Genomic DNA, 25,039 nt, shown 5'->3' on the forward strand with positions numbered 1-25,039 from the left:
ACGTGGTCGTTGTTTTCTACGCAGTGGAGATTTAACCCTCGGCGCGGTCTTGTAGGGAACTAACGGCGTTTTAGCTAAGTCGTCTACACATAAAGATGACCGCTGTTTCTGCTACTTTTGCTAACCCGGTTGCTGAAAACAGGCGTGTTTCCAAGTTTTATGGCCTGACTCTGGTGAGTAAATTGTTCTTCAGTAAACTTCTAGGTAGCATTCACGGCTGTTTTAGCTATTGGTTGTTGAGTGTATGGAGAAACAAAGAAATGGGTTACAAAACATTAATTCAGAGGAAGGTAGGAAGGTTTGCGTGTGGTGTCTAACAAACTTAGCATTTTATGCGCAAATTTTCATAGGCAAAATGCTACTTTAGCTTTCTCGAAAGGGCATTTTACCGTGCTCAGTGTTCACAAAAACAAAATGGCAAATGAATGTCGTACTGAGGGCCCCCTTTTCTCAGCGTAAATGACAATAATGTAAAAAGTAAACTTAAACATTTTATTGCTATTAAACGTTAAGATTATTATAGGTCTTTCTCATGGCAGGAAAACCACAGGTGTTACTAATTACATTAACAATGGCCCCATTTAATTTAAGTGTCTTATCCAGTCAATTTGCCTTTTTTACGTCAGAGAAGAAAAGCACAGGTGTTACCAATACAATTAATGATGGCTCTGTTCTATTCAAGTGTCCCTGTAAGCCATGACAGTGTGACATTGTGAGGCGACATCAACAACGCCAACACCCTAAAACTGAAGCAGCTAAATGAAACCATTTATTTCATTATTTGCACCTGTGCATGTCCTGGTAAGACATGTCGTAATGCTTTCTTCGATGAATGACAGTGTGTGTCCATCAGCTTTTATCTCAAATAGTGACTTTTAGTGTGAATCATGGTATTTTTAAAGCTGCTTTATACATTTTTGACCACTAGTGTGCAGAGGAGCTTCATAACAACCTGACTGACACACAACTCTTACATATAAGCACCTGTATAAATTACCTTTCTAAAATCACTCTGTTTCATAGAAACGAAGAGCCAAGTACAGCTGGGGAGAAAATAATTTACTGTGATGTGACAGCTCAGGTCAACAGGTGACGAGGTGGGGACTGCATCACAACAGTTGGCTGCTTACAAAACTGGGTATATATAGAGGATTTCACTTGTTCTAAAGTCTTGGTGGCAGTTTTAAAACTTATTTAAAGAAGTTGGAAAAGTTTGAGGATAGGAATATTTTCAGGCAGTTTTACTTTGATTGACAGCTGTCTTACACTACCACACTCAGCCATGCTGCAGGCTTGTCACACAGCAGCTTTTTTTTTTTTTTTTACCCTATGTTTGCTACAGTTGTTGCACACACCACAACCACACAGTCTTATCTGTTGGCCAGTGAACATCTGAGCTAGAGGGCATCTCTACTGTGGTTGAAGACAGAGAATGGAGGTGCTAATCAGATTTATCTTGTCACTCCAGCAATCAAACTGACAACCTTTTGGTTACTGGCGAAATGAATATGACAGATACTAACCAAAGTTTTTCCTCAGTTCTGTCCTCACAATCCCTCCTTGCAACACTCTCATGGAGGGTAAGGAAGTCACACAGTGAGGGAAGAAAGAGGGTACACATTGTAAAGAACTCTTGTCTTAAAAACTCCCCTTTTGAAATCTGTAGGTTAATGTCACAGTCTGTGATCTCATGGAGAGAGAGAGTGCTGCCCACCAGGTGGCGCAAAAAACACACGGATTCACTTTGGCTCTTTCAACGTAACATGACATAACTTGACATCTGATGGAAATATGCAGTGCCAAAGCTGGAGTAATGTGGTTTATCCAGTTGGGCCCAACTTTGCATGAATCTCATTTAAGCGTGGGTTCCAGGAAAAAAGTCGAGTCTGTTTTGGATTTTGCAAACAGAAGTAAAGTCGGTTGTTTTGGGCTTCTTTTGGCAACCCTGCTCCAAACTTTCACTTTAAGAAGGCGCGTCTACGCTGCAGTGTAGTGTGTTTATTGCAGTCCTTAAAGTGGCACATGGAAACCATAGCAGATCTCTACATGGCACAAGACTGTAGGTCTACATTTCCTGCCTGTCCGGTGTGAGGAAACGCGTTGGAGAAATTGATCCACTGTGCATATCCCTGTAGCTCGTCTTGACTATTTTTATCTGTGGCGGTAGCACCCACGGCGTATGCGGCAGCGTGAGAGCTCCTCTCACCAAGGCGCACAGCGAGAGGATTCGTGGATTTTAGACAGACGGGTAGTGGTAGTGGTGGTGGTGGGCGCGGGGCCAGACGAGACATGAAATAGTCAACCGGTGAAGCCGTCAGAGGTGAAGCACATTGGGACGTAAGTGAAATGGAGGCACCGCCGGGGACAAGCTGCTGTGAGCGCACCTTGGCCAAACGGGAGTAACCGAACCGTGAAACGGGTTGGGGATGGCAGCATCCAGTAACTCAAGCCTCTCAGGTTCATCTGTGTCCTCCGGTAAGAGTTCACATGACCCAGACTCAGTCTAGACTCTCAGACATTGCACTTAAGATAATAATAGCAATAATCATAATGATGATGATGATGATAATAATCCTTTTAGAGGAGTAATTGTGTGCTTTTAAATTGATGCCTTATTTGTCTTGCCTTGAATCAAACTTTTTTCATTATATTGTTTAAAGCAATCCCTTATGCTCACCATTAATACAAGCACCAGTAAATGTGACATCTTTTTATTTCCTCATCTGCATCTCACATGCGCCTAGTAAACATGAAACAAATATTAGAGTAGCTCCCAGTGACTGTTGTGATTTAGGATTAAGGATAAATGAAAAGCATTCCCATCTGTTACAACTGATGCAAGGGTGGAAACATCAGAGGGAGAGTACGCCTTTCGTGTGCAGAGGGATTATGAGGTTGTGAGATGCAGTCAGTATGACGTTTGGTTTGAATGTTATCATTACATTGCCAATCATCTCCATAATTCCCTTATTGACTTTTCACTTGGCTGGTTTTATGGATTATCTTTGGCCCATGTAGTCTACCATTTTCCAAAAAATGCAGCAGCAGCAGCAGCAGCAGCAGTAGGCTGGGGTATTTTCTGACACGGTGAAAATCCTAATATCTTATGGTCCAGTGACATAGTACAGCTCACACTGCCACAGTGTGCACAAGACTCCAGTCAAATCCCCCTTTGCATATAATGAGTTACAGTTCACCGATTAGTACCTCTTATGTGTTTGCTAAAATTTCAATTTCAGAATTCAGTTTTCAGAGAATGAGAACAGAAAGTGGGTTAGCAGCTGTTTAAACAAACCCAGAATTAAATAGCAGCTCCATGCTTGTCTCTGTGTATATCCCATTCTGTGTTGATAAAGCGTGTTGCTTGTGTTTGCCAGGGTATAAAGTACAAACTCCACTATCACAGTTCTGTTTGATGTGGAAGCTCCACCAACTACTAGAGGTGTGTGCGTGAGAAGAAGAGACTGTATGACAAGGGGAGGTAGAGGCTGTTTATAATACTAGGCTCAGCACTTTGGTTTTATGTTTACTGTTTCCACCAATATTTTACTTTCTACTGCAGAAAATTGCCTCTATAAAATATGTGTATGTGATACTTTTTCCACTTAAGACGAAATAAAAATCAAAATCAATCCCTGCATGGCAAAGCTATAGGTTCATTACAGGCTGAAGGCATTTTATAGTATGTACAATGTTTGTTTTACTTTCCTACTCCTTCTACATCTCAGCCACACCACACAGCAGAGTCACATTTCCCAAGGTACTGCCCAATGGGAGGGACAGACAGTCGTTTCCAAGCTGATATAGCCTGTGGTAACCACATGCTTCACAAAGCATTATCTCATGTGTGCGTTTCAGAAAGCAGTGGATTTACTGTTTGACCACTGCTGCTTTAAGAGGAAAGTCTTTTCTTTCTGTGGCATTGGAGGGTTGTCATTACTGTTGGGCTCTCAATATAATTATCAGAGGTTACAAGCTGCGCCACTGCCAGGGATAGAGTGGTTGTCACAAGGGTATTATTATTTTCATGCAGAGCTCTTTGGCAGTCAGACACAACATTTGAATAATCTTGTCTATGAGGCATATGACTCAAAAAATGAATCTAGGCTCAATTTCGACTCCATATTAGGTCATCTGTTCTGGCTGCAAACAAAGTGCTCTCGGTGTAGTTATTTCAATTGCCTGCCTCCAACAATATGTCTATCTAGTAATCTTGTTTTGAGGCCATTGTTTGGGAAAGAGTGTGTAAAAAAAGTTAATCTAACTTCTCCCCGTGAACAGTCAAAGTGTCAGTGATGGCAGCGCTTTGTGCTGAGTACTGATCTATGATAGTGGTAATGGTAATCGCATTAGTTGATTTCTGTACTTCCTGTAAATATTTGAAAAAAAGGAAAAACAATACAAACAGACTTATACTGGATAGACTACCTATATACACACAAGCTATAACTACAGCCTCAATACACAGGTGACAAATAATAGATTTACTCTATACTGTATTTTCAAGGCAGTCATAATAAAATGTCAGACTGAGAGGATTGCAACGCGATTGCAACTTATATGTTGCAATCTCTCCCTGGAAAGATATTTTCTGGCCGTTCCTCTAGATCAGGGAGATTCCTACACATTCTTGGCACGGGTGGGCATGGAAGCATGTACTGTACCAGCAGCACACCATTTGCTGGATGGCTCCAGGAAATAACGCTTTGAAAATAAATTGAGGGATAGAGCATGAAAGTATGCCTCCTGCTCCAGGCCTTAAATGACAAAATTGGTCAGGGCGGCAGAATTACAGCCATGTATTACAGAGAGGCTGTCTGCTCAACACGATCCCACACATGTTTCTGGCAAATGCTCTGCACTTCACCTCAAAATCTTTCCATTACTTCTATTTCTTGTCCTTCCCAGTGTAAATGATGTAGGATTGGATCTGTGTCATGTATAATGACTTACTGAAAGTATCTACATGTTTTACAGTGTCAGCAAGGGAGCAAGTTAGTCCCCCAAGTAACCCAGCGCATTAATTACAACAAAAGGCTCTTTCAGTGACACAAGGAAATGTCAGAATCAGATTACCAAATTACATTCACAGTTCTTGTTAACAGCAAAACATACAGTTTCACTAAGGATGCACAGCCCAGCGGCACACCACAGATAACACACTCTGGGGAGGCACCCTCATACCTGTCACATGTTATCTGGTCAGCACTAAGATACTGTTGAAATGCTTGTTTTGGACCAGTGTAATACACAGATGGTCTCCCTGCTGCAGCTCTACTGCATCCCACTGACTCTCTGTGTGTTTGTGTGTGACTGCGTTGGTTTGTGTGTGTGTGTGTGTGTTTGTTTGTTTGTGTGAGGGTCAGCATGTATCTGTAGCACTGCACTCCGAGTTCTACTCCAGGATCTGTTATTTCTTTATGTATTTTATGTATGCAAATGTATATGTTTAGGCTATCTTTTTCTTTTTAATCAAATGGGAAAATCATGCATAGCCACGCTTAATAACATTTGCAATCTCAAAAGACCCCACAAATTAATATTATGAAAGAATCAATTATGATGATATTACTTAAGTTTAGATAGTTAAAATTATGAACATTTAATATCAAAAGTTGTAGGTCTAGGAAGGGTTTGGGAGGGAAGGATTCTTGCTTCCAGGACCACTAAGTGTAGAAAATTAGTAAACAACAGTTAAGCACTGGTAACATTACGGACAAATCTGAGTAGAATCATCTAAATCATGCACACCACGTACCTTAATGCAGGTCAAATTAAAAGCATTCCAGTGAACTGTGAAATTAAAATTTTTTCACCCCTGTGAATTTCTTCAGTTCTAGCAGAACAGAGAACAAAGTTACGCTTAACAAAACAGTAAAAACGCTGGAGGTGAAATGTGAGGTTGTGGTGCAGTGCATTTTTATCAACTTAGTCACCATCGTCAATGTTTTGTCAAGGTCATGATAAGAATGACCCTCTGGGTCAGTGTCACCAGAAGAATCAGGGATCACAAAAGACGTCATTATTGCCTGGCACGTTTAGAGCATGAAATGAAAAATAAAATGATGGGCGATGCACCAAGACCACAAACTAATTCACCCTCTGACACTCACAGCCCTAAGTGGCAACCTCATTCACCCTGACCCCACAGTAGATGAGCAGGTACACATAGACCGTGGAAACATGGGTCGTACTATAAAACTGAAATCAACAGGACTTGTAGCAACTGCCTGGTTACTTTATGAGTAGTCTGGTTTATTTCCACTCTTATAAACCTTTAAATTTAAAGTGATAGTGAAAACAGTCATGTTTCAAAATGTCTGTCTTTTTTAAGGGCTTCCTTTTTAGCATGAACCTGTTGAGTTGTCAGCCATGTATTCTCTACACAAGTTATTGTTTTATGTGCTGAAGTTGGATATTTTTTTATTGCATCTGCACAGACTCTAGATGCAGACACTATCTCAGGGGATAAAAGTCTTCATCTTCATTCATCACATATTCTCTTTGTCACTAGAGCAAACACCCGCCGGTAATTATTTTATTGAATGCCTCTGACTGGTGAGTAATGGAGGGCAACACAATTAATAGCTGTTTCTTTGGGGGAAGAGCCCTCTGGCTGCTCCAGAATTTTAAATTCTCCCTGATCATCAGGCACCACACAAACTCTGAGCTACTTAGAAATTCTTTTTGATGTTCTTTGGATTTCTGTGTGTGTTTTTGCGCGCCCATGTGTGTGCTTGCGTATACGTGTGTGTTTGTTGGGAGTGGTTATGCACAGTGTAGCTGAGTGTACTTGCACGTGTGTATGTTTGTGCAAGTGTGTGCCAATGTTTGCATCAGAATCGACTCTTAAGAGGTCCTTTTCCTGAGCCAAAGCCGCTGCAGAATCCCAGACTGAAATGCCATTTGTCATTAAAAAGAATCAGATTGAAAAGAGAATATTTGGCAGCCAACCAGATGAAATCACATTCTTTAAACAAGCCGCAGTGGAATAAATCTTTCAGACTGTTGCCAGTGCAACACACAGTGACAAAGCTTCAGCAGTAGGACAATACATTTTCCAAGGCAGCTTGGCCACACATCAGCAAACAGAGCCTGAAGGCTATATAGTTGTTTTTGAAGGTTGACATTCAGTGGAGGGCTTTAGCAAAAACATTTACCCTTAAAAAATCCACTTCTCGGTTGAGCTGCTTTTACATCATTTGCATAATTATTCATCTTTTGATTATATGCACCTATCTTGTCTTTGCTCTTTGATAAATTGAGCTTATTCCAGAGTAACTGTGCTGTTATGATGAGAATCAATGATGAGCCTTTGTTATGTTTAATAATGTTGCAACCAGCCTCCACTCAGACTCTCCTACAGTGAGCAGAGAAAACAGCATGAAGGAAATACTCTGATTGCCTGCACTTGATGGCACTTACTCTGAGTGCCATCAGTTAAACAGATAGGAATAGAACAAGAGACAGAGACTTCACTAATACAACTGCAACGCAGCCATTTATATGAGTAAGTTTCACAATTTCTCTGCCTGTAACTCGGTGCCCACATCCAACAAGTGCTCACTAGTTTTCATTAAACGATTCCCTTCCCCTCTCAGGTGTGTTTTATTTCTTTCCCTCTGGCCAGAGGGGTGTGGTGCTAATGTGCTGATGAGTGCAAAGGAATGCTTAAAATGAACAACATGTATCTTCTGGACCAACATGATTCATTATTCACAAAGTTAATTGAATCTTTCAGCAGGGGCGCTGGGAGTTTAATGAGTGATATTACATTTAACATCTGAGAGGCAGCTGAATCATTTATTATCATAGCAGCTATTTTGTGCATTTGGCAGATATTATCATCCACCTATGTGGTAGCTATAGACCATCATTACTATGCTGGCACGCTGGCTGGCTACGAACTCGAAACTACGAAACTCATTATATTCTCAAAGTTCATTCCTGAGCTTGGAAACAGCTTGACAAAAAAATTTATCAACACAAGATCCAATTTATTTGTCCTTTCCAGAGCATTTAACCGCATAATCTTGTGGCCTTCCTGAACATGTGGAGTTGCTGTGGTGTGAGATGTGGTTAAAAACTTCAGGGGAAAAAAACTAATAAGTTGGACCTTGTGTTGAGAAATTTCAGAGTCAACATCATCATTACGTTATGAGAAAAAAATATGCTGAACCCTTAATGTCATAAGGGCCGGGCATTTTATTACATCACTGGCAGTATAGTACAGTAGCAAATTTTGCCATATTTTTGACTCATTTAGCGACAGGTTTTATTACAAGTCATTACCTTACTGAGCAGTACAGTAAATTATCAGTTGCTGGAGGGCATTTACTTCATCACTTCTCTTACACTTTTTAAGCTAATATACTGTAACAACACACTCCGTCATATATTCCAGGAATGTGTTCACATTATCATAAATCAGCCGCTATATTTCTCTGAGGAAGGTCCTGCTGTGGGTGCTGGGATGTAAATTGTATTTACTTCTCTTAATTTTGATTGGTGAATTTGTACTCTTATCTCAGAACAGAGATGTCATGTTTTTGGGACCCTGCCAGCGGCTAATATAGATCAGGTGTGTGCCGACACGATGTTTAGTGAAACGAGCGGACATCTGTATTGATTGTCCTTGAAGCAGAGACGCTGATTATAAGTGTATTCACTGGTGCATCTCAAGAGGCAGCTGCACAGTGTGAAGCCATATGCATAATTATAACAGAGAGATAAATAGCAGTGACACAACCATAGTGAAGGGCTCACCAGTCAGTCCACTGGGAAAGGGATAGAAATGGAGATTTTAATGAGAGAAAACAGGGCACAGTCTATTAACACCACCGTGAGATCATAACAGAAACCTGCTTTATTTTTGTGTTTTACAGACCCTGAGGATTACCAACCACCCATATGGAAGTCCTACTGTGAGTAATAAATTCAATAAAAAATTTAATAATCTTTCTGTGCTGATTAGTATTGTTTTAACCTGAAGTTGGCCTTTAGCATGTGTCTTTAAATAACGGCACAAATATTTGTGATCTATAAATACCAAAGACATTTTTCTATACTTGGAAGAATTGGGTTTTGTTGTACATAGTACAATTAGACATACTGCAGGTTCCAAAAGGCTACGCACACATTCACAAAAGGTACACACTCAAACACATTCGCCCACACAACACATTCGTACATGCACAAATGCAAAGCAGCACATCCCTGATCCCTGAGTAAAATAGGTTACCATCGCCCAGGAAAATAAGATTTTCTACCTGCAAAGAGGCTCAGCTGAAATGGGGTCCTCAGAACACCCACCTCATTATACAATGTTTGTGCCATGTGGGAGGAAATGGTTTGACTCCTCAGAATATGTGATGCATTTGTTGAAGCTGAGCACAAATTATTTCGGCTGGAAACTCTGCATCTGTCCTTCAAGCGATTACATTTTGTTTAACCAGTTGCTCTACAAAGCTTTTACATTCACTTTCCCTGCATTTAAATGTGTCATCTGTATAATTTTCCAATAATGCTACGTTTCTGAAGTCACCCATCTCCTCCCAACTCCTCTGATCCTCTGCTGGGGTATTTTTAGAGCTCACTGTGTCACAGGCATGGATGATGTCCAGATCTTGCTCTGGTTGGCTTGAGTCAGCCTGACAAAACATGAAAATGTCAGGAGTCAGGACATTTTCACAGTCAGGAGTCTTCCTTCCCCTGCCTGGAGAATCTGTGCTGTGGAGAAGACTTAGCTCAACCTCACACAGCGATTTCTTCGCTGTAGCACAGGTTGTTAGTAAAGAGGATACTGTTGTAAGTCTTCTGTCCTCACCCATGCCTCTGTGAGCGAGTGCATTAGAGTATATAACAGTTAAAATATATTTTTATTCAGGGTCTGGTTTGAAAATGTGGCAGTTTGTCAAATACCAGAGAATCCCCAGTTCTAGACACATGAAGGATTTATTATTGGATGTGAAGAAAGAAACCTCATTCAGCTACTGATTCCTCTGTTGTGGTAATATTTCTGTACTGACAGACATCCAGTTCCGGGAAACAGCAGAAACAGCAGCAGTGTTTTGGCTTCCCTCACTTTTTTAATCAATACTTGTAATGTACTAATTCTGTGAGGCTGCTGAGGTGTTTGTGGTGATTACTCTGCCAGCCACAAATCCCTCAGTTCCATTTTCTCTTTGCTTCACTGACTTACTTCCAGTTCTCCCAATATTTTAAGTACAGCTAATACACAGAAACACAGGTTTGCATCTTGCATGTATTTGTAGATGTAATGGCTTTTGTTTTGGAGTTAAAAGGAATAGTGTGCAGTTATAAGTGCACAACAGGTCTTAATTCACACAAATGGATCGCAGATATATGGCTCCTGTCATGTAAACCACTGACTGCTTAGCCTTGCATATAATGGCTCCTTTTGTAGCTTGTTACCTTTGCACTCAGTCAAAGCTGTGGTCAGAAGCTGGACTAAATGCCGTTAAGTGGAGATTTTGTTTTATGTCCAGTGGAGTACATAACTCAGAAGCGCTGATGGCCTTAATTAACCTGCATGCATTTCTGTAACAGTGTACCAGCTACAGCAGGAAGCCCCAAGACCAAAGAGGATCACATGTCCTCAGGAGGTTAGTATATTTCTAAATCTGTATACAATATGATGCTGAAATGATTAGTTTTATATTTTTATAAAAGCATTTAGTTTGTACAATGTAAAATTATAATAGTGTCCAAACAGAGAAAGTCTGTAATACTTTACATTTAACAAGCTGGAAGCAGTGTTTGTCCCACATTGTCCTTAAAAAATTACCTCAACGGTTAAATGATTATCAGAATAGTCAAAGTGATTAGTTTTGTCAACCAGCCAGTTGATTAGTCAACTGGTTTCAACGTTACAACTGTGAATGACACAAACACACAAAATGTCATGTAACAATGAAGAAGAATAATGGCTCTGATGGGAAATTAAACCTAGCAGCAAACCAGTTATGAACAAGCACCATCCTGTGATCATGACATGTCTTATGATTAAACATATAAACAACCATAGTGAACTGAACCACCCGCTGACCCTATTTATTTCTTTCCAACAGCAAATGTTTTTTCCCCTTGCCTTAAAACACAGTCTACCAGACTACATCTTGCAAACTCAGTTTTCACTCTCAGGTTTTTAGCCTGGAAAACATTCACTGAGAAATGACTGAGCCTGGCAGCTGGAAGCCAGACCAATCAGTAACCTATAGGGAGTGACTCGCTGCCTCTCAAAACTCCCACACCTCAGGAGCGACTGTGGTATGCTAGAGTTGGAAAATTAAGCACAATCCCCCAACTGCACGGTTTAGTCTTTGCTTTAAATTTATCTAGGAAAGTAATTTGATGAATAGTTTAGGAGATATTTGACATTTTCAGGACGTTCACCGTGTTTCTCTGTCTTTTTCAATCAAGGCAAGTGGTGAAGTGGTTTGTTTGTTTGTTCATCCTCATGTAGAGAGGGTCTATGTTGATGTCTGTCTCAAGGAGAGCACTGCTAATCATCTCAACATTTTAATCTAAAAGGCTTAAAAGACAGGTTCACAATTTTTCAAGTCTGAAAGGAGGGAATTTCATACCAATAAGACAATAAGTTTGGGTGATATCCACTCAGACAAATGAAGCTTCAAGTTAATGTCAAACTAACTTTAGAATATATTCTTGCGCAGAGCGAGGACACTGGAAGTTGTCTCTCATTATTTACACTGGAAGCACATATGGAAGATATCTCTTAATGGCTTTTATGAACAGCAGGAATGATAAGAGCAAGCACAATCCTGTTTCACTGTTCATATGGACATCTGTCTATAGTTTTAAGACAGACTTAAAAAATTAACAATTTACAGCAAGAACAGTAACAAGTAAAGTACCTTGATGTAAGCAGTAGGAACACCTTGGACAGGTGGCATAGGCTTTATTCCCTCAGCAATGTGAATATAAAGCTAATAGAACAAGCTACTATACTTGTTACTGGCCTCACTGAGAGAACTGTCAATCTTCTATTGTATAGCCTACTAGAAATGATGCGTGTCTCATCCCATTTTCAGTCTTGCCATGCTTTGATGAGCAAAGTGAAAGTGGTGGGCTGGCTGTGTGAGATTAGTGGCTACCCATTAATTCAAAGTACAAAATGATGTTTGACATATTACCAGAATGTTCCCATAAAACCATTATGATCGTAACTGTGAATTTTAAGAGATTTTACACTGACATCTGTAGTGGTGTTGGCCACTGTATTTGTACAGAAAGGGGGGGTCTAGATAATGAAATTGGCTGTAATTATTCATTGTAAAAGATAATGTCAGAATCTTAATGCTTATGTTTGATGTTGTTTTATATCATGTTCAAAATGAAAAATGTTTTTAGCCATATCTTGGGTAAGATTTGAATTGCAGACACACTACACGCCCTGGTGTGACACAGTAACACACTAAATATTAATTCTTTGCAGCTGGCCATCTATCACCAGCTGTTTTCTCAGACTGCCTCTTATTCATCTCCACACACTGTGATTTGGCTTTATGGTTTGGTAGCTGCGAATAGACATCGGGGCATTGATGGAGATAATCTGTCCTGTGGTGTAGAGTCCTCTATCTTTCACACAGGCTGTAAAAACAATTTGCAAAGCCATTTAATTGAGCTTTCATATCATATTGCTCCAGCCAATATTTCTTCCTCTGGTTTACAGATGGAGAGCAGACCCAAATACTATGGCAGAGAGTGAGTGTAACTTAATTACTGTCATCATTTTTTATGCCTTTTTTCAAATATTATTGTGCAGTGAATGGTTTTATTTATCATATTGCCTGGCATCAGATGTGGTTAGGGTTTAAGTGGGTGGATGTGTATTTTATGTGAATGTGTTTCTCTTTGCTTTTATAAGGCGCTCAGAATAAGAGCCTGAGCTTATACCTACTATGTAATTTTATTTATTTATTTTACAGATTTCATGGTATGATCCCTCGAGAATATGCAGATGAGCTGCTAGCAGGAGTAGAGGGTGCTTACCTCATCAGGGAGAGCCAAAGACAGCCAGGGACACACACCTTGGCCTTAAGGTACTAACACATCAGTATGCATTACAGAACCCCTGAAAGGTCATCCCCATCAGCAGCCCAGAGATCACACTGCCTCCAACTTGTCCACTTTTACTCAGCTACCCAACCAATTCAACCTCTGTATTTAAGCATCTGTGTGTCTCAATCCAGGTTTGGGCACCAGACCCTCAACTACAGGCTGTTCTATGACGGGAAACACTTTGTCGGCGAGAAGAGGTTCGAGTCGGTCCATGACCTCGTGACAGATGCCCTCATCACTCTCTACATCGAGACCAAGGCAGCAGAGTACATTGCCAAAATGACCACCAACCCCATCTACGAGCATCTTGGTTATACCTCGCTTCTCAAGGACAAGATGGTGCACAGGCTGAGCCGTGGACGCACAGGGCCCCGCAGGGTCACTTTCCAGAGAGACGAAAGGGTGAGTTTTATGACTGCTACAACATTATTGAGTTTTAATTCTACTCTGACTATACTTTTTTGTCTACTAAGTATGCTATAATGAGTGGGAAGGCTGTTTGTCAACTTGCTGCTTTTTGCTGCTGAGGTTGTGCTTCACAGACCTACGTTCTATTAAAACTGAAACAATGAGTCAGTATATCAGTTCTGAGGTTGATAGAATATTAAATCTAAATAATTTTTTGCTAATCAATAAATCACGAATGGGTTTATCAAGCTAAAATTCCTTCTCATGTTTTTTTAATATTGTAAATTGAATACAATTTAAAGATGTGACTTTGAGTAATTAAAGGCATTTTTCACTGCTTTTTGGCATTTTATTGACTAAACTTGTTAATTGGTTGTTGATTGATCAATAATGAAAATAAAGACTTTCTTCCTTAAGATATAAAATTTCCTTCTATTTACATTCACAGTAGGGCTGAAACGGTTTGTCAATTAATCAAGTGGTTGATCAACACAAAGCATCTTTGTTGGGAGCTGATTTTATTTTTGGGGCTTGGGCTGATGGTCTGGTAAGACCACACAGTTAAAGGTGTGACTTTTAACTCTAACTGTGACAGACATGATTAATCACAGAAAAATGATAATGATAATCAGAGGTTATAGCCTAATTTACAAGCAGTTATTCAAAAGAACTCTATACTATATGTATTATTAAAATCACTTGTTTGAAATGGATTTTCTCTGAAAACCATTTTCATTTTGTCATTAATTTTTAGTTTGTAATTTAATCACCCAAAGACTTCTGTTATCTCTAACTTAAAACTTTGAAAAAACAGTTTAAGCCAGAATTAAAAAGATGAATGAATAAATAAACTCTTGGGCTAGTAGTTCCATCATCTCAGTATGTGCAAATTAACTTGTACATTTCCGCAGGCTATTTGATAGACACTGTACAGTACTGTGATTTTGATCTACTTCCATGCTACTGAAGATTTCCAGTAGGATGGGGGTGCTTCTGAGAGGACACTTTGTCCTGTGAGTGAGACGTACATTATCCCTGTAGCCTCTGGGTGTGTTCACTGCTGCCATGCTTCATTGCCTCCTCTGAAAGGTAATGATGACCAAGGGGACTGGGACTTTGCTCTGCCTGCCATGCATATCAGACACACACATCTTGGGCGAGACACATAGCACATTGTATTCATTGGCACTCATGAGCTGTTGTCAGATTAAAGTCTGTGAATGATTAATCATTGAGGAATGAGGAACGTCTATTTCCTTCCTGGAGAAAAGGTATCCTTCCACTAGATGGCAATCTTAACTTGTTTCCTCCTCTTTTTTTGGCCTGTTGATGGCACTTGGGTGGAATCATGCCAAGCTCTTTTTATGACCAGATACTAATATTTTCTTTGTCTATTCTTCTTCAGAGATTTCATGAGCTGTATCTGTCTCTCAGCTTGAAGTCGAGATTTATTGCTTTGGGAATTCTTTGTCTTCAAAATGTCAGCCTATAGTTTGTCAGCTTGACAGTCAGTCAATGACAGACACACGACAGCCCTGTCAGCAGGGGCATCAGTTGCAGTATTAATATCATCAGTCTTCAGTTTGGTCCCTGTAACTTGAGACACGAGCCATTAATGCAGTGCTTTTGACCTAATGGCCATCAGTCAGTCAGTGGTCCATTGACTTACAGTGGTTTTAAATAAGCTGAGTGCTACAAATCCCACTGCAAACCTCTAGGAAGCCTCTAGAGCAGGGAACTGCCCTCAGAAATGCTCAGAGACATACAGACTAACCTGTGTTTGCTTAATACAGTGCTTTATTGAACAGTGTCAAGTAGTGGTGGCACTTTGTTTGATTTGCAGCTATGATGTTTGAAATTTTGTGGACTGCAGACTCCAATAAACCTCCCTTTGGCAAGTAAATGTGGAGCACATCTTTCACTAAATGTCACATTGTCAGTTATCTGGGTGCTTTCAGAAAACTGACTTCATATTCCTCCTGCCGAGTTTTATACATGAGGATCTGAGTCAGTGACAGCTGTGATGATGGCAGGCTTTGTCAGCCAGCGTCTGAAAACCACCTGCCAGTCACTTCGAAAATAGTGTGAGGAATACTGTTTCCTTCTGCACAAATGTTACGTGTCCAAGAAGCAGAGACCTGGCCTTGATAGCTCGAATCTGTGGTTGCTTTTTGAACTTTGTGTTTACCAATTACACAGCCACGCCCTGGGGCATTACAGCCACAGTAGCTTCACTGTATAGTCAGCATTCACGTCTATTTACTCATGTGTTAGGTTGATACCCCCATATTGCCTTGACTGCAAATTCTTGTGTAATTAAAATGCTCCCAGAAGGTAGGGGGCTGGGGGGTAGTTGACACAACCTGTAGATCAACCTCCTGAGTTTCCTTCTCTTTGCATGTGCAGGACTCAGTGCTCAGTGACCAAAACCTCTGCCTTCTGATGCTCACCACACTGGTTTAATCTCGGTGGGGCTCTCGACAGGCTGGTCTGCTCGCATTGCCCTGGAATGATTTTCCAAAGAAATGGTCCTGCTGTTTGTTAGGATAATTACTTGTTCTCTCCCTGGAGTTTCATGCTGTAAAAATGCCAAAATAACTATTTAAGGTCTTAAGTTGCAAAATATAAAACTGCTCCTCACGCAGCATAGTGTAAATGCACTTTTCCAAACATTTAAAAGTGATTATTTCTCTTCAGTGTTCCTATTGCAGACAAAAGTGGCCATTTCCTCCATTTTTGAATAATGGAAGATATCTTTGACTTGCCATACCCTTCACAGTGTGTCTATTTTTCTATTTGTCAGCAATGTTGTTAGGGCTGTTTTGTTTGGGATGTGGATAGTTGTATCCTGCTGTCTTAGTGTGTCCGTGCCCACTGTGCTGTTTTCCCATGATTCCAAGTACTCGCTCACAACAGAGTCCGCTCAGCTGTGCTCTCACAAAGCCTTGTGGGAATAAAAGAGCCAAAGCCACTGAAAAGAAAGCAGAGCTTGTTGTGTGACCACCTTTTGTGTCCTTTCTTCCAAGCTCTTCTTTAAGAGACAAGAACCCATCTGCCTGCAGACAAAGAGCAAAGCCCTCGTCTCCCTCCCTCCCACCTCGCAAGTCTAAAATATCTCAGAGTGGTCTACTCCTCATCTGTCCCCTCAGACTTAGCTGTAGAGCTGAATTGTATGGTATGGTATGTGTAGGTCTTTTCAAAGAATGTCAACCACAATGACAAATTTCTTCACCTGTCCTGTCACTCTTGTAGCTATCAGCCAGTTAACTGTCATCCTGAGACATCAGAGACAAAAAGAAATGGCTGGTGCACAAAAGGCCCACAGCAATTTTTTACTTTGCTGCTGTGTCTGTAAGCTGCCAATCCTCTCATTTTATCTCAGCTTTGCAGTTGCCCTGTGGGTCTCTTTGCTCTCTGCCTCAATACTCTTCTTTTGCTCCAGCTTTATCATCACAGATCCAATGATTACTGGCTTTCTGACCTTTCCTCCCTATTTAATAATTCAATTCAACCTCTTTTTTTCATGATGCCTTCCTATGTTCAGGCTTAGCTGTTCAGTAAAGTTTGTTACTTGACATGTTGTATGATGCGTAGTCAGTGCTGTGCGCCTTGTGTCAGAACTTCATGATTAATTAGTAGAGCAACAAGCCTTGTGTTGCTGTTTACTGGTTGTTTACAAGCAGCACTAATAGGGGCAAATTCAGCATAAACATAGCAACAGCCCCCCACTGGCGAAATACTAAATGACTGCAGACCTGCAAATGAGCTTCCTATGGGATTTTACTTGGATTTGGGCACTGCAGGATTATTCCCTGTGTAAGGATTATGGCAGTAATCCCTCCCAATCCCAGTTGATGGTCTGGCTGCTGGTCTGCTGGTCCTCTGAGACAAATGATTGTGATTGGCATGAGTAGTCTGCAGTCAGAGTGTCTGGAAGACACAGTCTGGATGGCAGTGTGGGGAATTCCACCAGCCGACTAGCATAGCTGGAGGTCAAGATCTGTTTGAATTACGACGACACAGCCTCAGCTCTGTCAGGCCAGAGAATCTCAGGTCTGTCTTTGTGAGTAGGCGAGTGACCCGGTTAGGAGACCCAGTGCTGACTGAGAGCTGCTGGCAGTGGAGTATTATCTCCAGTTAAGTGAAGTGGAGTGTATCCGGAAGGCAGCGTGCTAATGGGAGTGTGCTCTGTGCTATAAAGAGGGCGTCTGCACTATTGATCCTGCTTTACAGAGCTGTTGAGCTGTGTGAAGCGATCCTGACAGCACCCGACCGCCCTCACTCTCAACCTCCTGGCCCCTCCTCATCAGGGACCCTGTTCTCTCTCTTTCCTTTCTGGGCGTGTGAAAGAGGGCCATTGTGTGAGGCACACTCCTGCCTTCAGGCCGCCCACTACCGGTCCTGTTCGCCCTGCTCTTTTTGCTCTGCTGTCACTGGATTCAGACCAGATGCAGAGTCAACCTCGTGCAGGCTGTCATCAGTCACCCTCCTGGGTCAGAGGGGAGTGGAGCGTAGCTGCCGCCTCTGCGCTTGGCTGTTGCCGGCAGCGTCTGCTGCACAGCACCCACGCCTCCCCACCACATCTTTCCCCAGAGGAGATGGAGAGTCTGTGGGATCCCGAGCAGTCGAGCATGGAGGCTGAAGAAAACAGAGGATTGGGAGGGGATCTGATTACCCACAAGGCTAAAAGACAGGAGCGAAAGCGTCAGGAGCTGCTGGCTTTGGCTCTGGGAGTCAAACTAGGGAGCAAGGGGACTCTTCTGTGGAAGCCTATTAAACTGTTGGCCTCCTGTCCACAGATCTCCTCACCTCTGGTGCGACGGAGTGCCTTGAAAGACACACCAGAGAATCAGTGCTCCTATGAGAAAATCCACAACTTCAAGGTGAGTAGCTTTTTATTAATAAAAGTTTGTCAGCTCCTGACAACTTCACTTTAATACATTTTACGGGTTTCTATTAGCTCTCACAGTTTTTTGCTTTGGTTTAGAGAGATTCATCAAGAGATGTGTTTTTGCCTACCTCAGATGTTTGCCCATCCCATCACAGTCCACAGTGTGTGTTGTTGTGTTGATGAGAACACATGCAGCTGACACCCATATGCACTGAGGGGAAATAATTAATACACTATACCACAACCCATTAACAGCAGAGCACATTGATTAGCATTGATTTTAAAGCTTTTAGATCCATTTTTGTTTTAGGCTGCTTTTTTTGTAAAAACACATATTAGAGTTGAGAAGTATCATACAGTTCTCTGCTCTCAGAGTGTAAGTGCGTAGTACGTTGTGGGGCGTACAATAGAGTTGTGGTTCTTTAAATATACAATTCTTTGCCTTTGGGCGCCTCAACATTCTTGCAATTGTATCTTGGGTTTCATTTAACAGGCAGGCCATAATGACCCCCAGCTTTTTCCATGCTTCCTCTTTGAAAAAGAACAAAAACCTTCCACTCACCACCTGCCATATGCCCTCTTCACTCATCAGTCTACTACTACCTATTCAAAGTACCAGTGAAGGTGTGTGTGTGTGTGTACGTGCAGGTGTGGCCCCATTTGCCATCTTATCTGTGTTTTTAGGGTGCACAGCGGGTATACATCTGTTATTTTGACTCACAGGCTTTGCCTCTGTGCTTGCCTGCATGTATCCGATTGCCCAGGAGCAGATGCCAGACACATTATAGTAAATCCCATAATCTGCCTTGTATATACAAATGCTCTCATTTGGCGAGGGGTCCCATCCACTGTAGCGTGGGATCACAATGTAATCTCTATCCAGTACATCAAAAGGGAGGTTCTCCAGTTTGGACAGGGCATCGCAGTGACTTGCAATACTGTGTGTGTGTGTGTTTGTAACCATGTTGTCTCTAACTCCAGGTACATACCTTTCGAGGGCCACACTGGTGCGAGTACTGCGCTAACTTCATGTGGGGCCTCATTGCCCAGGGTGTCCGCTGCTCAGGTGACTATACACCCCAACATCAAAATTACTCGTCAATGATTACACAATGAAAATGACGGAAGTCTTGGATTATACAAGTTGCATATGATCCGTGGCTAACACTGTCCTGCCACACATGTTTCAGTTGTATAAGCCTTCTGAAAAACTTTTTTTTTTTTTTGAATTGGTGGTTTGATTATGTCCTGTTTTGTGGTTGTTTTCCTTTTTCCTGTTATATCTGTGACAAATAAGCAGGGACCTCCTGTCAGTGACTCATCAAAGTATGTTGTTCAGAAAAAGAAGCACAGACACTTGTATATAATCACAGCTATAACTGCTTTCAGTCTTTCTGAACTTTGTTTCCCTCAAGAACATTTAATCACAGTCATACTGAAATGAAAGACAACAAGATGTTTTTACACTATATTTTTTAATCCCCTTATTGCTGGTTACTATGCAAAGCAATGCCAGTATGCTGACATCATTTACATCAAAATGGATGTTTCAAAATAAAATATTTAAATGTCTAAAATTTGAAAAAAAATACAGGTCAAACACAGGGCAAATGTACTGTAATATATGACCAGACATAGCAGCAGAACTAAGTGATTGATTACATATTAGAGCTCAGTTGAGTTTTCAAGGCTTCCATGGTCACAAGATTCATTCACTGCACAGATAGTGCTGAAACTGATGTGCACATTGCTGGACTCTCAGTTGTTTTCTCCCTAAACAGAGTGTTTGTTGTTGAGACATTTGCCATGCTGATAAGCCAGAGGCAAACACTGGTATCATCAGACACCTCATGTGCTATGGGAAACAGGAGAGTCTTCTTTGTCCTCTCTCACTCCCTGTCCAGCCTGTATTTTTTTCTTATCTCCTGCTACACTCTCTCGGCGAGCACCGACTGAGAGTGAGGACCCCAATCAGCAGACCAGCAGTAAAAACATCTTTGTGATGAACGATTTCAGTCGGACACCCAGCACTCTACAAGTGCGGCTCCTTCAAAACCTTCATTCCAGGCTTGAGCTGCCACACAAGCAGGCACACTTATCACACACACTCTGCTCTTGCCAGCTGTCCAGCACGCTCCATGTGACTAAAACTACAACAAGAACCCCCCCCCATGCTGCCATGTTCACTGTTATCTACCTTTGGCGCAGTGCACCGAGACAGCTTAGCTGTTGCTGTGCTGTCTGACAGTGCAGTTTATCACTGACTCTGGGAAACCTTTTCAAACTGCTGTCTTAAGCCTGCTGTGATGGTTGTGTTATCATCAGTCTGACGCTAATCTCTGTCCCTCTCTCTCCCACTCTGTTTATCTCACTCTCGCTCTGCTAGATTGTGGACTGAATGTACATAAACAGTGCTCCAAACTGGTTCCAAGCGACTGCCAGCCGGACCTGCGCAGGATAAAGAAAGTGTTTAGCTGTGACCTCACCACGCTTGTCAAAGCTCATAACACAACGCGACCCATGGTGGTTGACATGTGTATTCGAGAGATAGAGCTGAGAGGTATGATGTAATTAATCAGGCGTCACATTAAACCCCCATCAATCACTTTACAGACAAGAAAGTACAACATTAAGTTTGATTTGTGAATTTTTTATTCAAACATTTGAGCACTATGCAATTGGCAGTTTGTAGAATGTCACTGATGATTTTGTTGGTAAAGAGGCCTAAATGTTTAATTTTTTATGCATACAGAGCACAATGGAAGGTAGAAAAAATAAATAAAAAGTCCCAATTTTCTGTTACAGGTATGAAATCTGAAGGTCTCTACCGAGTGTCTGGCTTCTCAGAGCACATAGAGGACGTGAGGCTCGCCTTCGACCGAGGTTTGTAGACGTCAGATTTCTTTGCCTTGGGATCTGGGTCTCTGAGGTTTTAGTTCACGGTTCATAATTTTAAATAAAAAGATTGTTTCAGCTACAGCACAGCACGAAATAGTACTTTCAGTCCATTATTTTGTGACACACAGCACACACTCACATCCAGCTTTTATTTATAGCTGTATCCAAATATAACATTGCATGTCAGTCCTAATTTTTTTTTCTCATCAACAGATGGTGAAAAGGCAGACATTAGTGCCAATGCCTATGCAGACATCAACATCATTGCTGGTGCTTTGAAGCTCTACTTAAGAGACCTTCCCATTCCAGTCATTACATTTGACTTGTATTCCAAATTTATTCAAGCTGCGAGTAAGAGCTCCTCTGTCTCCAATTCTGTGCCATTACTGCATTGGTACTACTCTGCTGTGCTCTGATGCTAATCGTTTTACTAATGTGACATAGAAATTCCAAATGCTGAGTCCAGACTGGAGGCCATCCACGAGGGTTTGCTGCAGCTCCCCCCAGCCCACTATGAGACCCTACGATACCTGATGGCTCACCTCAAGAGGTTTGTTCATTTATGTTTGTTAATATGTCTATATGTCGTTTGAAAATAAATTGATCCAACTAACATCCTCTGTGCCATACAGCTACATTATCCAACAGCCATTAAAAACACATAAACAAGTTACACCATTGCACTGGGTGACATGTTCCTTCATTACCATGAACATGGGCTCTGTAATTTATTTTTGAGTCAGTCCCACACACACTATCCTACTGCCAGAAAGACTCACTTGAGGACCAGCTGTGTAATAAACTGTGACTGAAAATAGTCCCCAGCAAATTCAAAACTTACGCCTGTTTAAGTAAAACGACAGAGCCCGGCTGTTTAAGGATTATTTATTTTGCCAGTTTAAAAAATGAATCAATATATTTTAAACATGGTTTTAAGATTAGTGTCTTATGGGCTAAATGTCAAAGAGTATGATAGATGAAAAGCATTAAGAGGGAGAGTTTCCCATTATCACTTTTGGTCTTTTTGTAGGATTTGTCAAAAATAACAGAATGAGAGAACAATGTCAGCCTTATCTTTGATTTAATATTCCTGAGATGACTCACCACATGACCTGAAAAAGAAAAGATTGACCTGTTTTGTATTTTTTCTGATTCAACCTTCCTCACAGATTAGTAATCTTTTTATATTTTACAGGGTGACAATGTTCGAGAAGGACAATTTAATGAGTGCTGAAAATCTGGGGATTGTTTTTGGTCCAACGCTTATGCAGCCACCGGAGCAGAATGCCTTGACAACCCTGAATGACATGAGGCAGCAGAAGCTAGTGGTACAGCTTATGATAGAGCATGAAGATGTCTTATTCTGAGGACGAGGCATGTAGGGCTTGCAAGAGAAACGAAGGACAATTATTTATTCTGTTAAAGAGGAAATTCAAGCCACCTTGATTCTAATGAAGTTTCAGAATAGCTTGTAATCAAATTGAACTTGAGACGCTTCTTTCTCGCATGACTGTTTTAGTTGAAGTTGGTTTAGTGTTGACATTGTCTTGTTAATGTAAGTTTTGGGTTTCCATGCTCAGCCAAGACCATCATTTTTATATTAGGGAATGATCCCGTATTTTTAACTGTCTACAGTGCTCTTCCCTCTTTTAATTTGAAGACTGTCACTACCTGGTGTAGACTCAGTCATGATGACAGCACTGTGTGAAATCTGCCTCAGGCAGATTGTCAATCAGTGTAGGCCTGGTGCTGTATAAACCAAGCCTCACAGCAGCAGCCAAGTTTACGTTCCCATATGACATGTGTGCATATTTGGATTTTTGTGGGAACACTGGTTAAAAATGTAATGAAACAATGTGGATCATTTCATTGTAGATAAAATCAGATCATGTAATGATCAATATTTTAACTGTGCGTACTAAAAAATGAGAGATGAGACAATTGGGCGCTCATGCAGCACTTTTTTGCAACAAGTGTAAAGATTTATTTTGTAAAGATGTTTATTTTTGTCTTTTACTCTGCATCATGTTCTGTCACAATAATATATGCTGTTGAGAATGATGTTTGTTGAATTGATGTCTAAATACAAAACAAGAAGAACGCAAGAAGAAAAGTCAGAAGAACGACAGATTGCGGATCTACCATTTTCATTTTTAATGTGTTCAGTGTTATGCAAGAAATACAAAGGTGGTGAAATACTGGTCATTAATTCACATGTTATTTTGCAGACTGCACCACAGGAGCGAAGCTCTTCTCGGTTTTGCAGTAGTTCTGTTTACATGCTGTAATTATGGCCCTTCTTTCCCATTTTTTTTATGCCAGTAACATCGCTCGGTGCTGCTGTAGTTGTCATTCACTTCACAGTGCCATAGAAGTTAACAGTCACACTAAAGCTGCACTGAGCATGTTTCATCACAGTTTGTTTGACGTGATTGAGTCCTTTCTACAAATCCATTTTATCAAAATGTATTTTTGTGACGGTTGCAGTTAAAAATGTAATTTATCAAATGATGATTTATTAAAGGATGTAAAACTTCAGTTTAAAATCGTGACCTGTTGGAGTGTCTCAGAATGCTGGTTTTCATTTTCCTCAGGAATCTAACATGATCTCACCACACTGTGATAGCTGTAGAAGTGCTTCAGTCAGGAGAGAGGTGCAGCCCTTTGCTAGTGATGACTGGTTTTAGCCTGCAGCCTAGTGAATCACAAGTATGTGGTTAACTTTTTTTATTTCAAATCTTGTGACAGCTATTGCCAAATCCTTGCCAGGTGTTTTAACCAAAATACCTTATCTCTTATTCAGTCTCTTACCTGTAGGTGCCAGAACAGTGGAATTTTGCCAGATACCACATGAACTGCAGTGTTGGGGAAAACAGTGGAGCTTTTGAGGAGACATAGTTGCACCGCAGTCTTCTCATGTGGTAATCACTTTCTCTGAAATCTGTTGCTGGTTCCTGAGAATATCACGGGTGTGTACTTTATTATTTATTTAAAGAATTGTAATAGGATTGGTTATAGTTAAAGTTAGTTACTAAAATATCAAACAACCAACAAAACAGAGGTGCGGACAGCAGTATGTAGAGTATGTCTCTATGCTGCAGTATTACTCTACTTACAGTTTCACATGATGCCGTTTTCATACACCAATTTTCATGAACCTCTATGTAACAGAGAAACTCTGGTGTTATGTCTTACAGTGGCTTTAACACTCAATATTTTAATTACTTGAAGCATGTGGTCTTGACCACTGCTTGTTAGTAGCCTTTACTGTTAGAGAGTGAAATAGATTGCATCCTCTTCTATGTCAACAGCATCATAAGATAACTTTGTGTGTGTCAGTTTAATTCTGGACTCTTTACTTTCAAGATTCACTCAACCAAAATCCTACAAAGCTGTACAGTTTAAAGAAAAGATAGGACTGAGAAAAGCCTGACAGCTACAGTACATCTCAATGGCTCCTTTGATCTTTGAGATATTGAGCTTCCTGATGCTGTTAAGTTGCTGATTCCATCCTAACTGTAACAGCCTGCTGATAGACTTATAGATTACTTATGCTGTGTGTGCACCACAGCCAGTAGTGGATGTGACATTTATAGCTTGTGATTGCCCTATGTTACATTGCAGTCTGTTGCTCTAATACCAGCACATTTTTTGACAAACGTTACAGTCCTGAGAACCATTGTTGTAACTAATGATACCCTCTAGAGTCACTTCTCATTTCTTAAAGGGAAGCAAATA

General features: G+C 40.9%; 1 protein-coding gene across 2 annotated transcripts; it reads left to right on the plus strand.

Annotated features, from left to right (window-relative positions):
* The first annotated feature begins 25 nt into the window (after window positions 1–25).
* On the plus strand, window positions 26–23,853 carry chn2 (chimerin 2). Of its 2 annotated transcripts, none has more exons than XM_018688539.2 (13): window positions 26–173; window positions 8,886–8,924; window positions 10,570–10,625; window positions 12,716–12,747; window positions 12,972–13,085; window positions 13,236–13,506; window positions 18,312–18,395; window positions 19,385–19,469; window positions 20,790–20,963; window positions 21,209–21,286; window positions 21,515–21,652; window positions 21,746–21,851; window positions 22,497–23,853. In XM_018688539.2, the coding sequence occupies exons 4-13, from the start codon at window positions 12,716–12,718 to the stop codon at window positions 22,666–22,668; spliced, it is 1,254 nt and encodes a 417-aa protein (XP_018544055.1). In that variant the 5' UTR covers window positions 26–173; window positions 8,886–8,924; window positions 10,570–10,625; the 3' UTR covers window positions 22,669–23,853. The 2 variants fall into 2 exon arrangements, with proteins under 2 accessions (XP_018544055.1, XP_018544049.1); XM_018688533.2 differs by lacking the exon at window positions 26–173 and adding an exon at window positions 1,788–2,475.
* The last annotated feature ends 1,186 nt before the right edge of the window (window positions 23,854–25,039 follow it).

The sequence above is a fragment of the Lates calcarifer genome, linkage group LG15, assembly GCF_001640805.2.
Source record: "Lates calcarifer isolate ASB-BC8 linkage group LG15, TLL_Latcal_v3, whole genome shotgun sequence".
Classification (NCBI taxonomy): domain Eukaryota; kingdom Metazoa; phylum Chordata; class Actinopteri; family Centropomidae; genus Lates; species Lates calcarifer.

Bases quoted from the DNA above. Each gene is read 5' to 3' on its own strand.
- chn2 (XM_018688533.2), top strand. From the start codon at position 2,427: ATGGCAGCATCCAGTAACTCAAGCCTCTCAGGTTCATCTGTGTCCTCC. The intron at 8,925-10,569 runs GTGAGTAATAAA...TTTCTGTAACAG, and splicing joins ACCCATATGGAAGTCCTACT to TGTACCAGCTACAGCAGGAA. The intron at 20,964-21,208 runs GTATGATGTAAT...TTTCTGTTACAG, and splicing joins TCGAGAGATAGAGCTGAGAG to GTATGAAATCTGAAGGTCTC.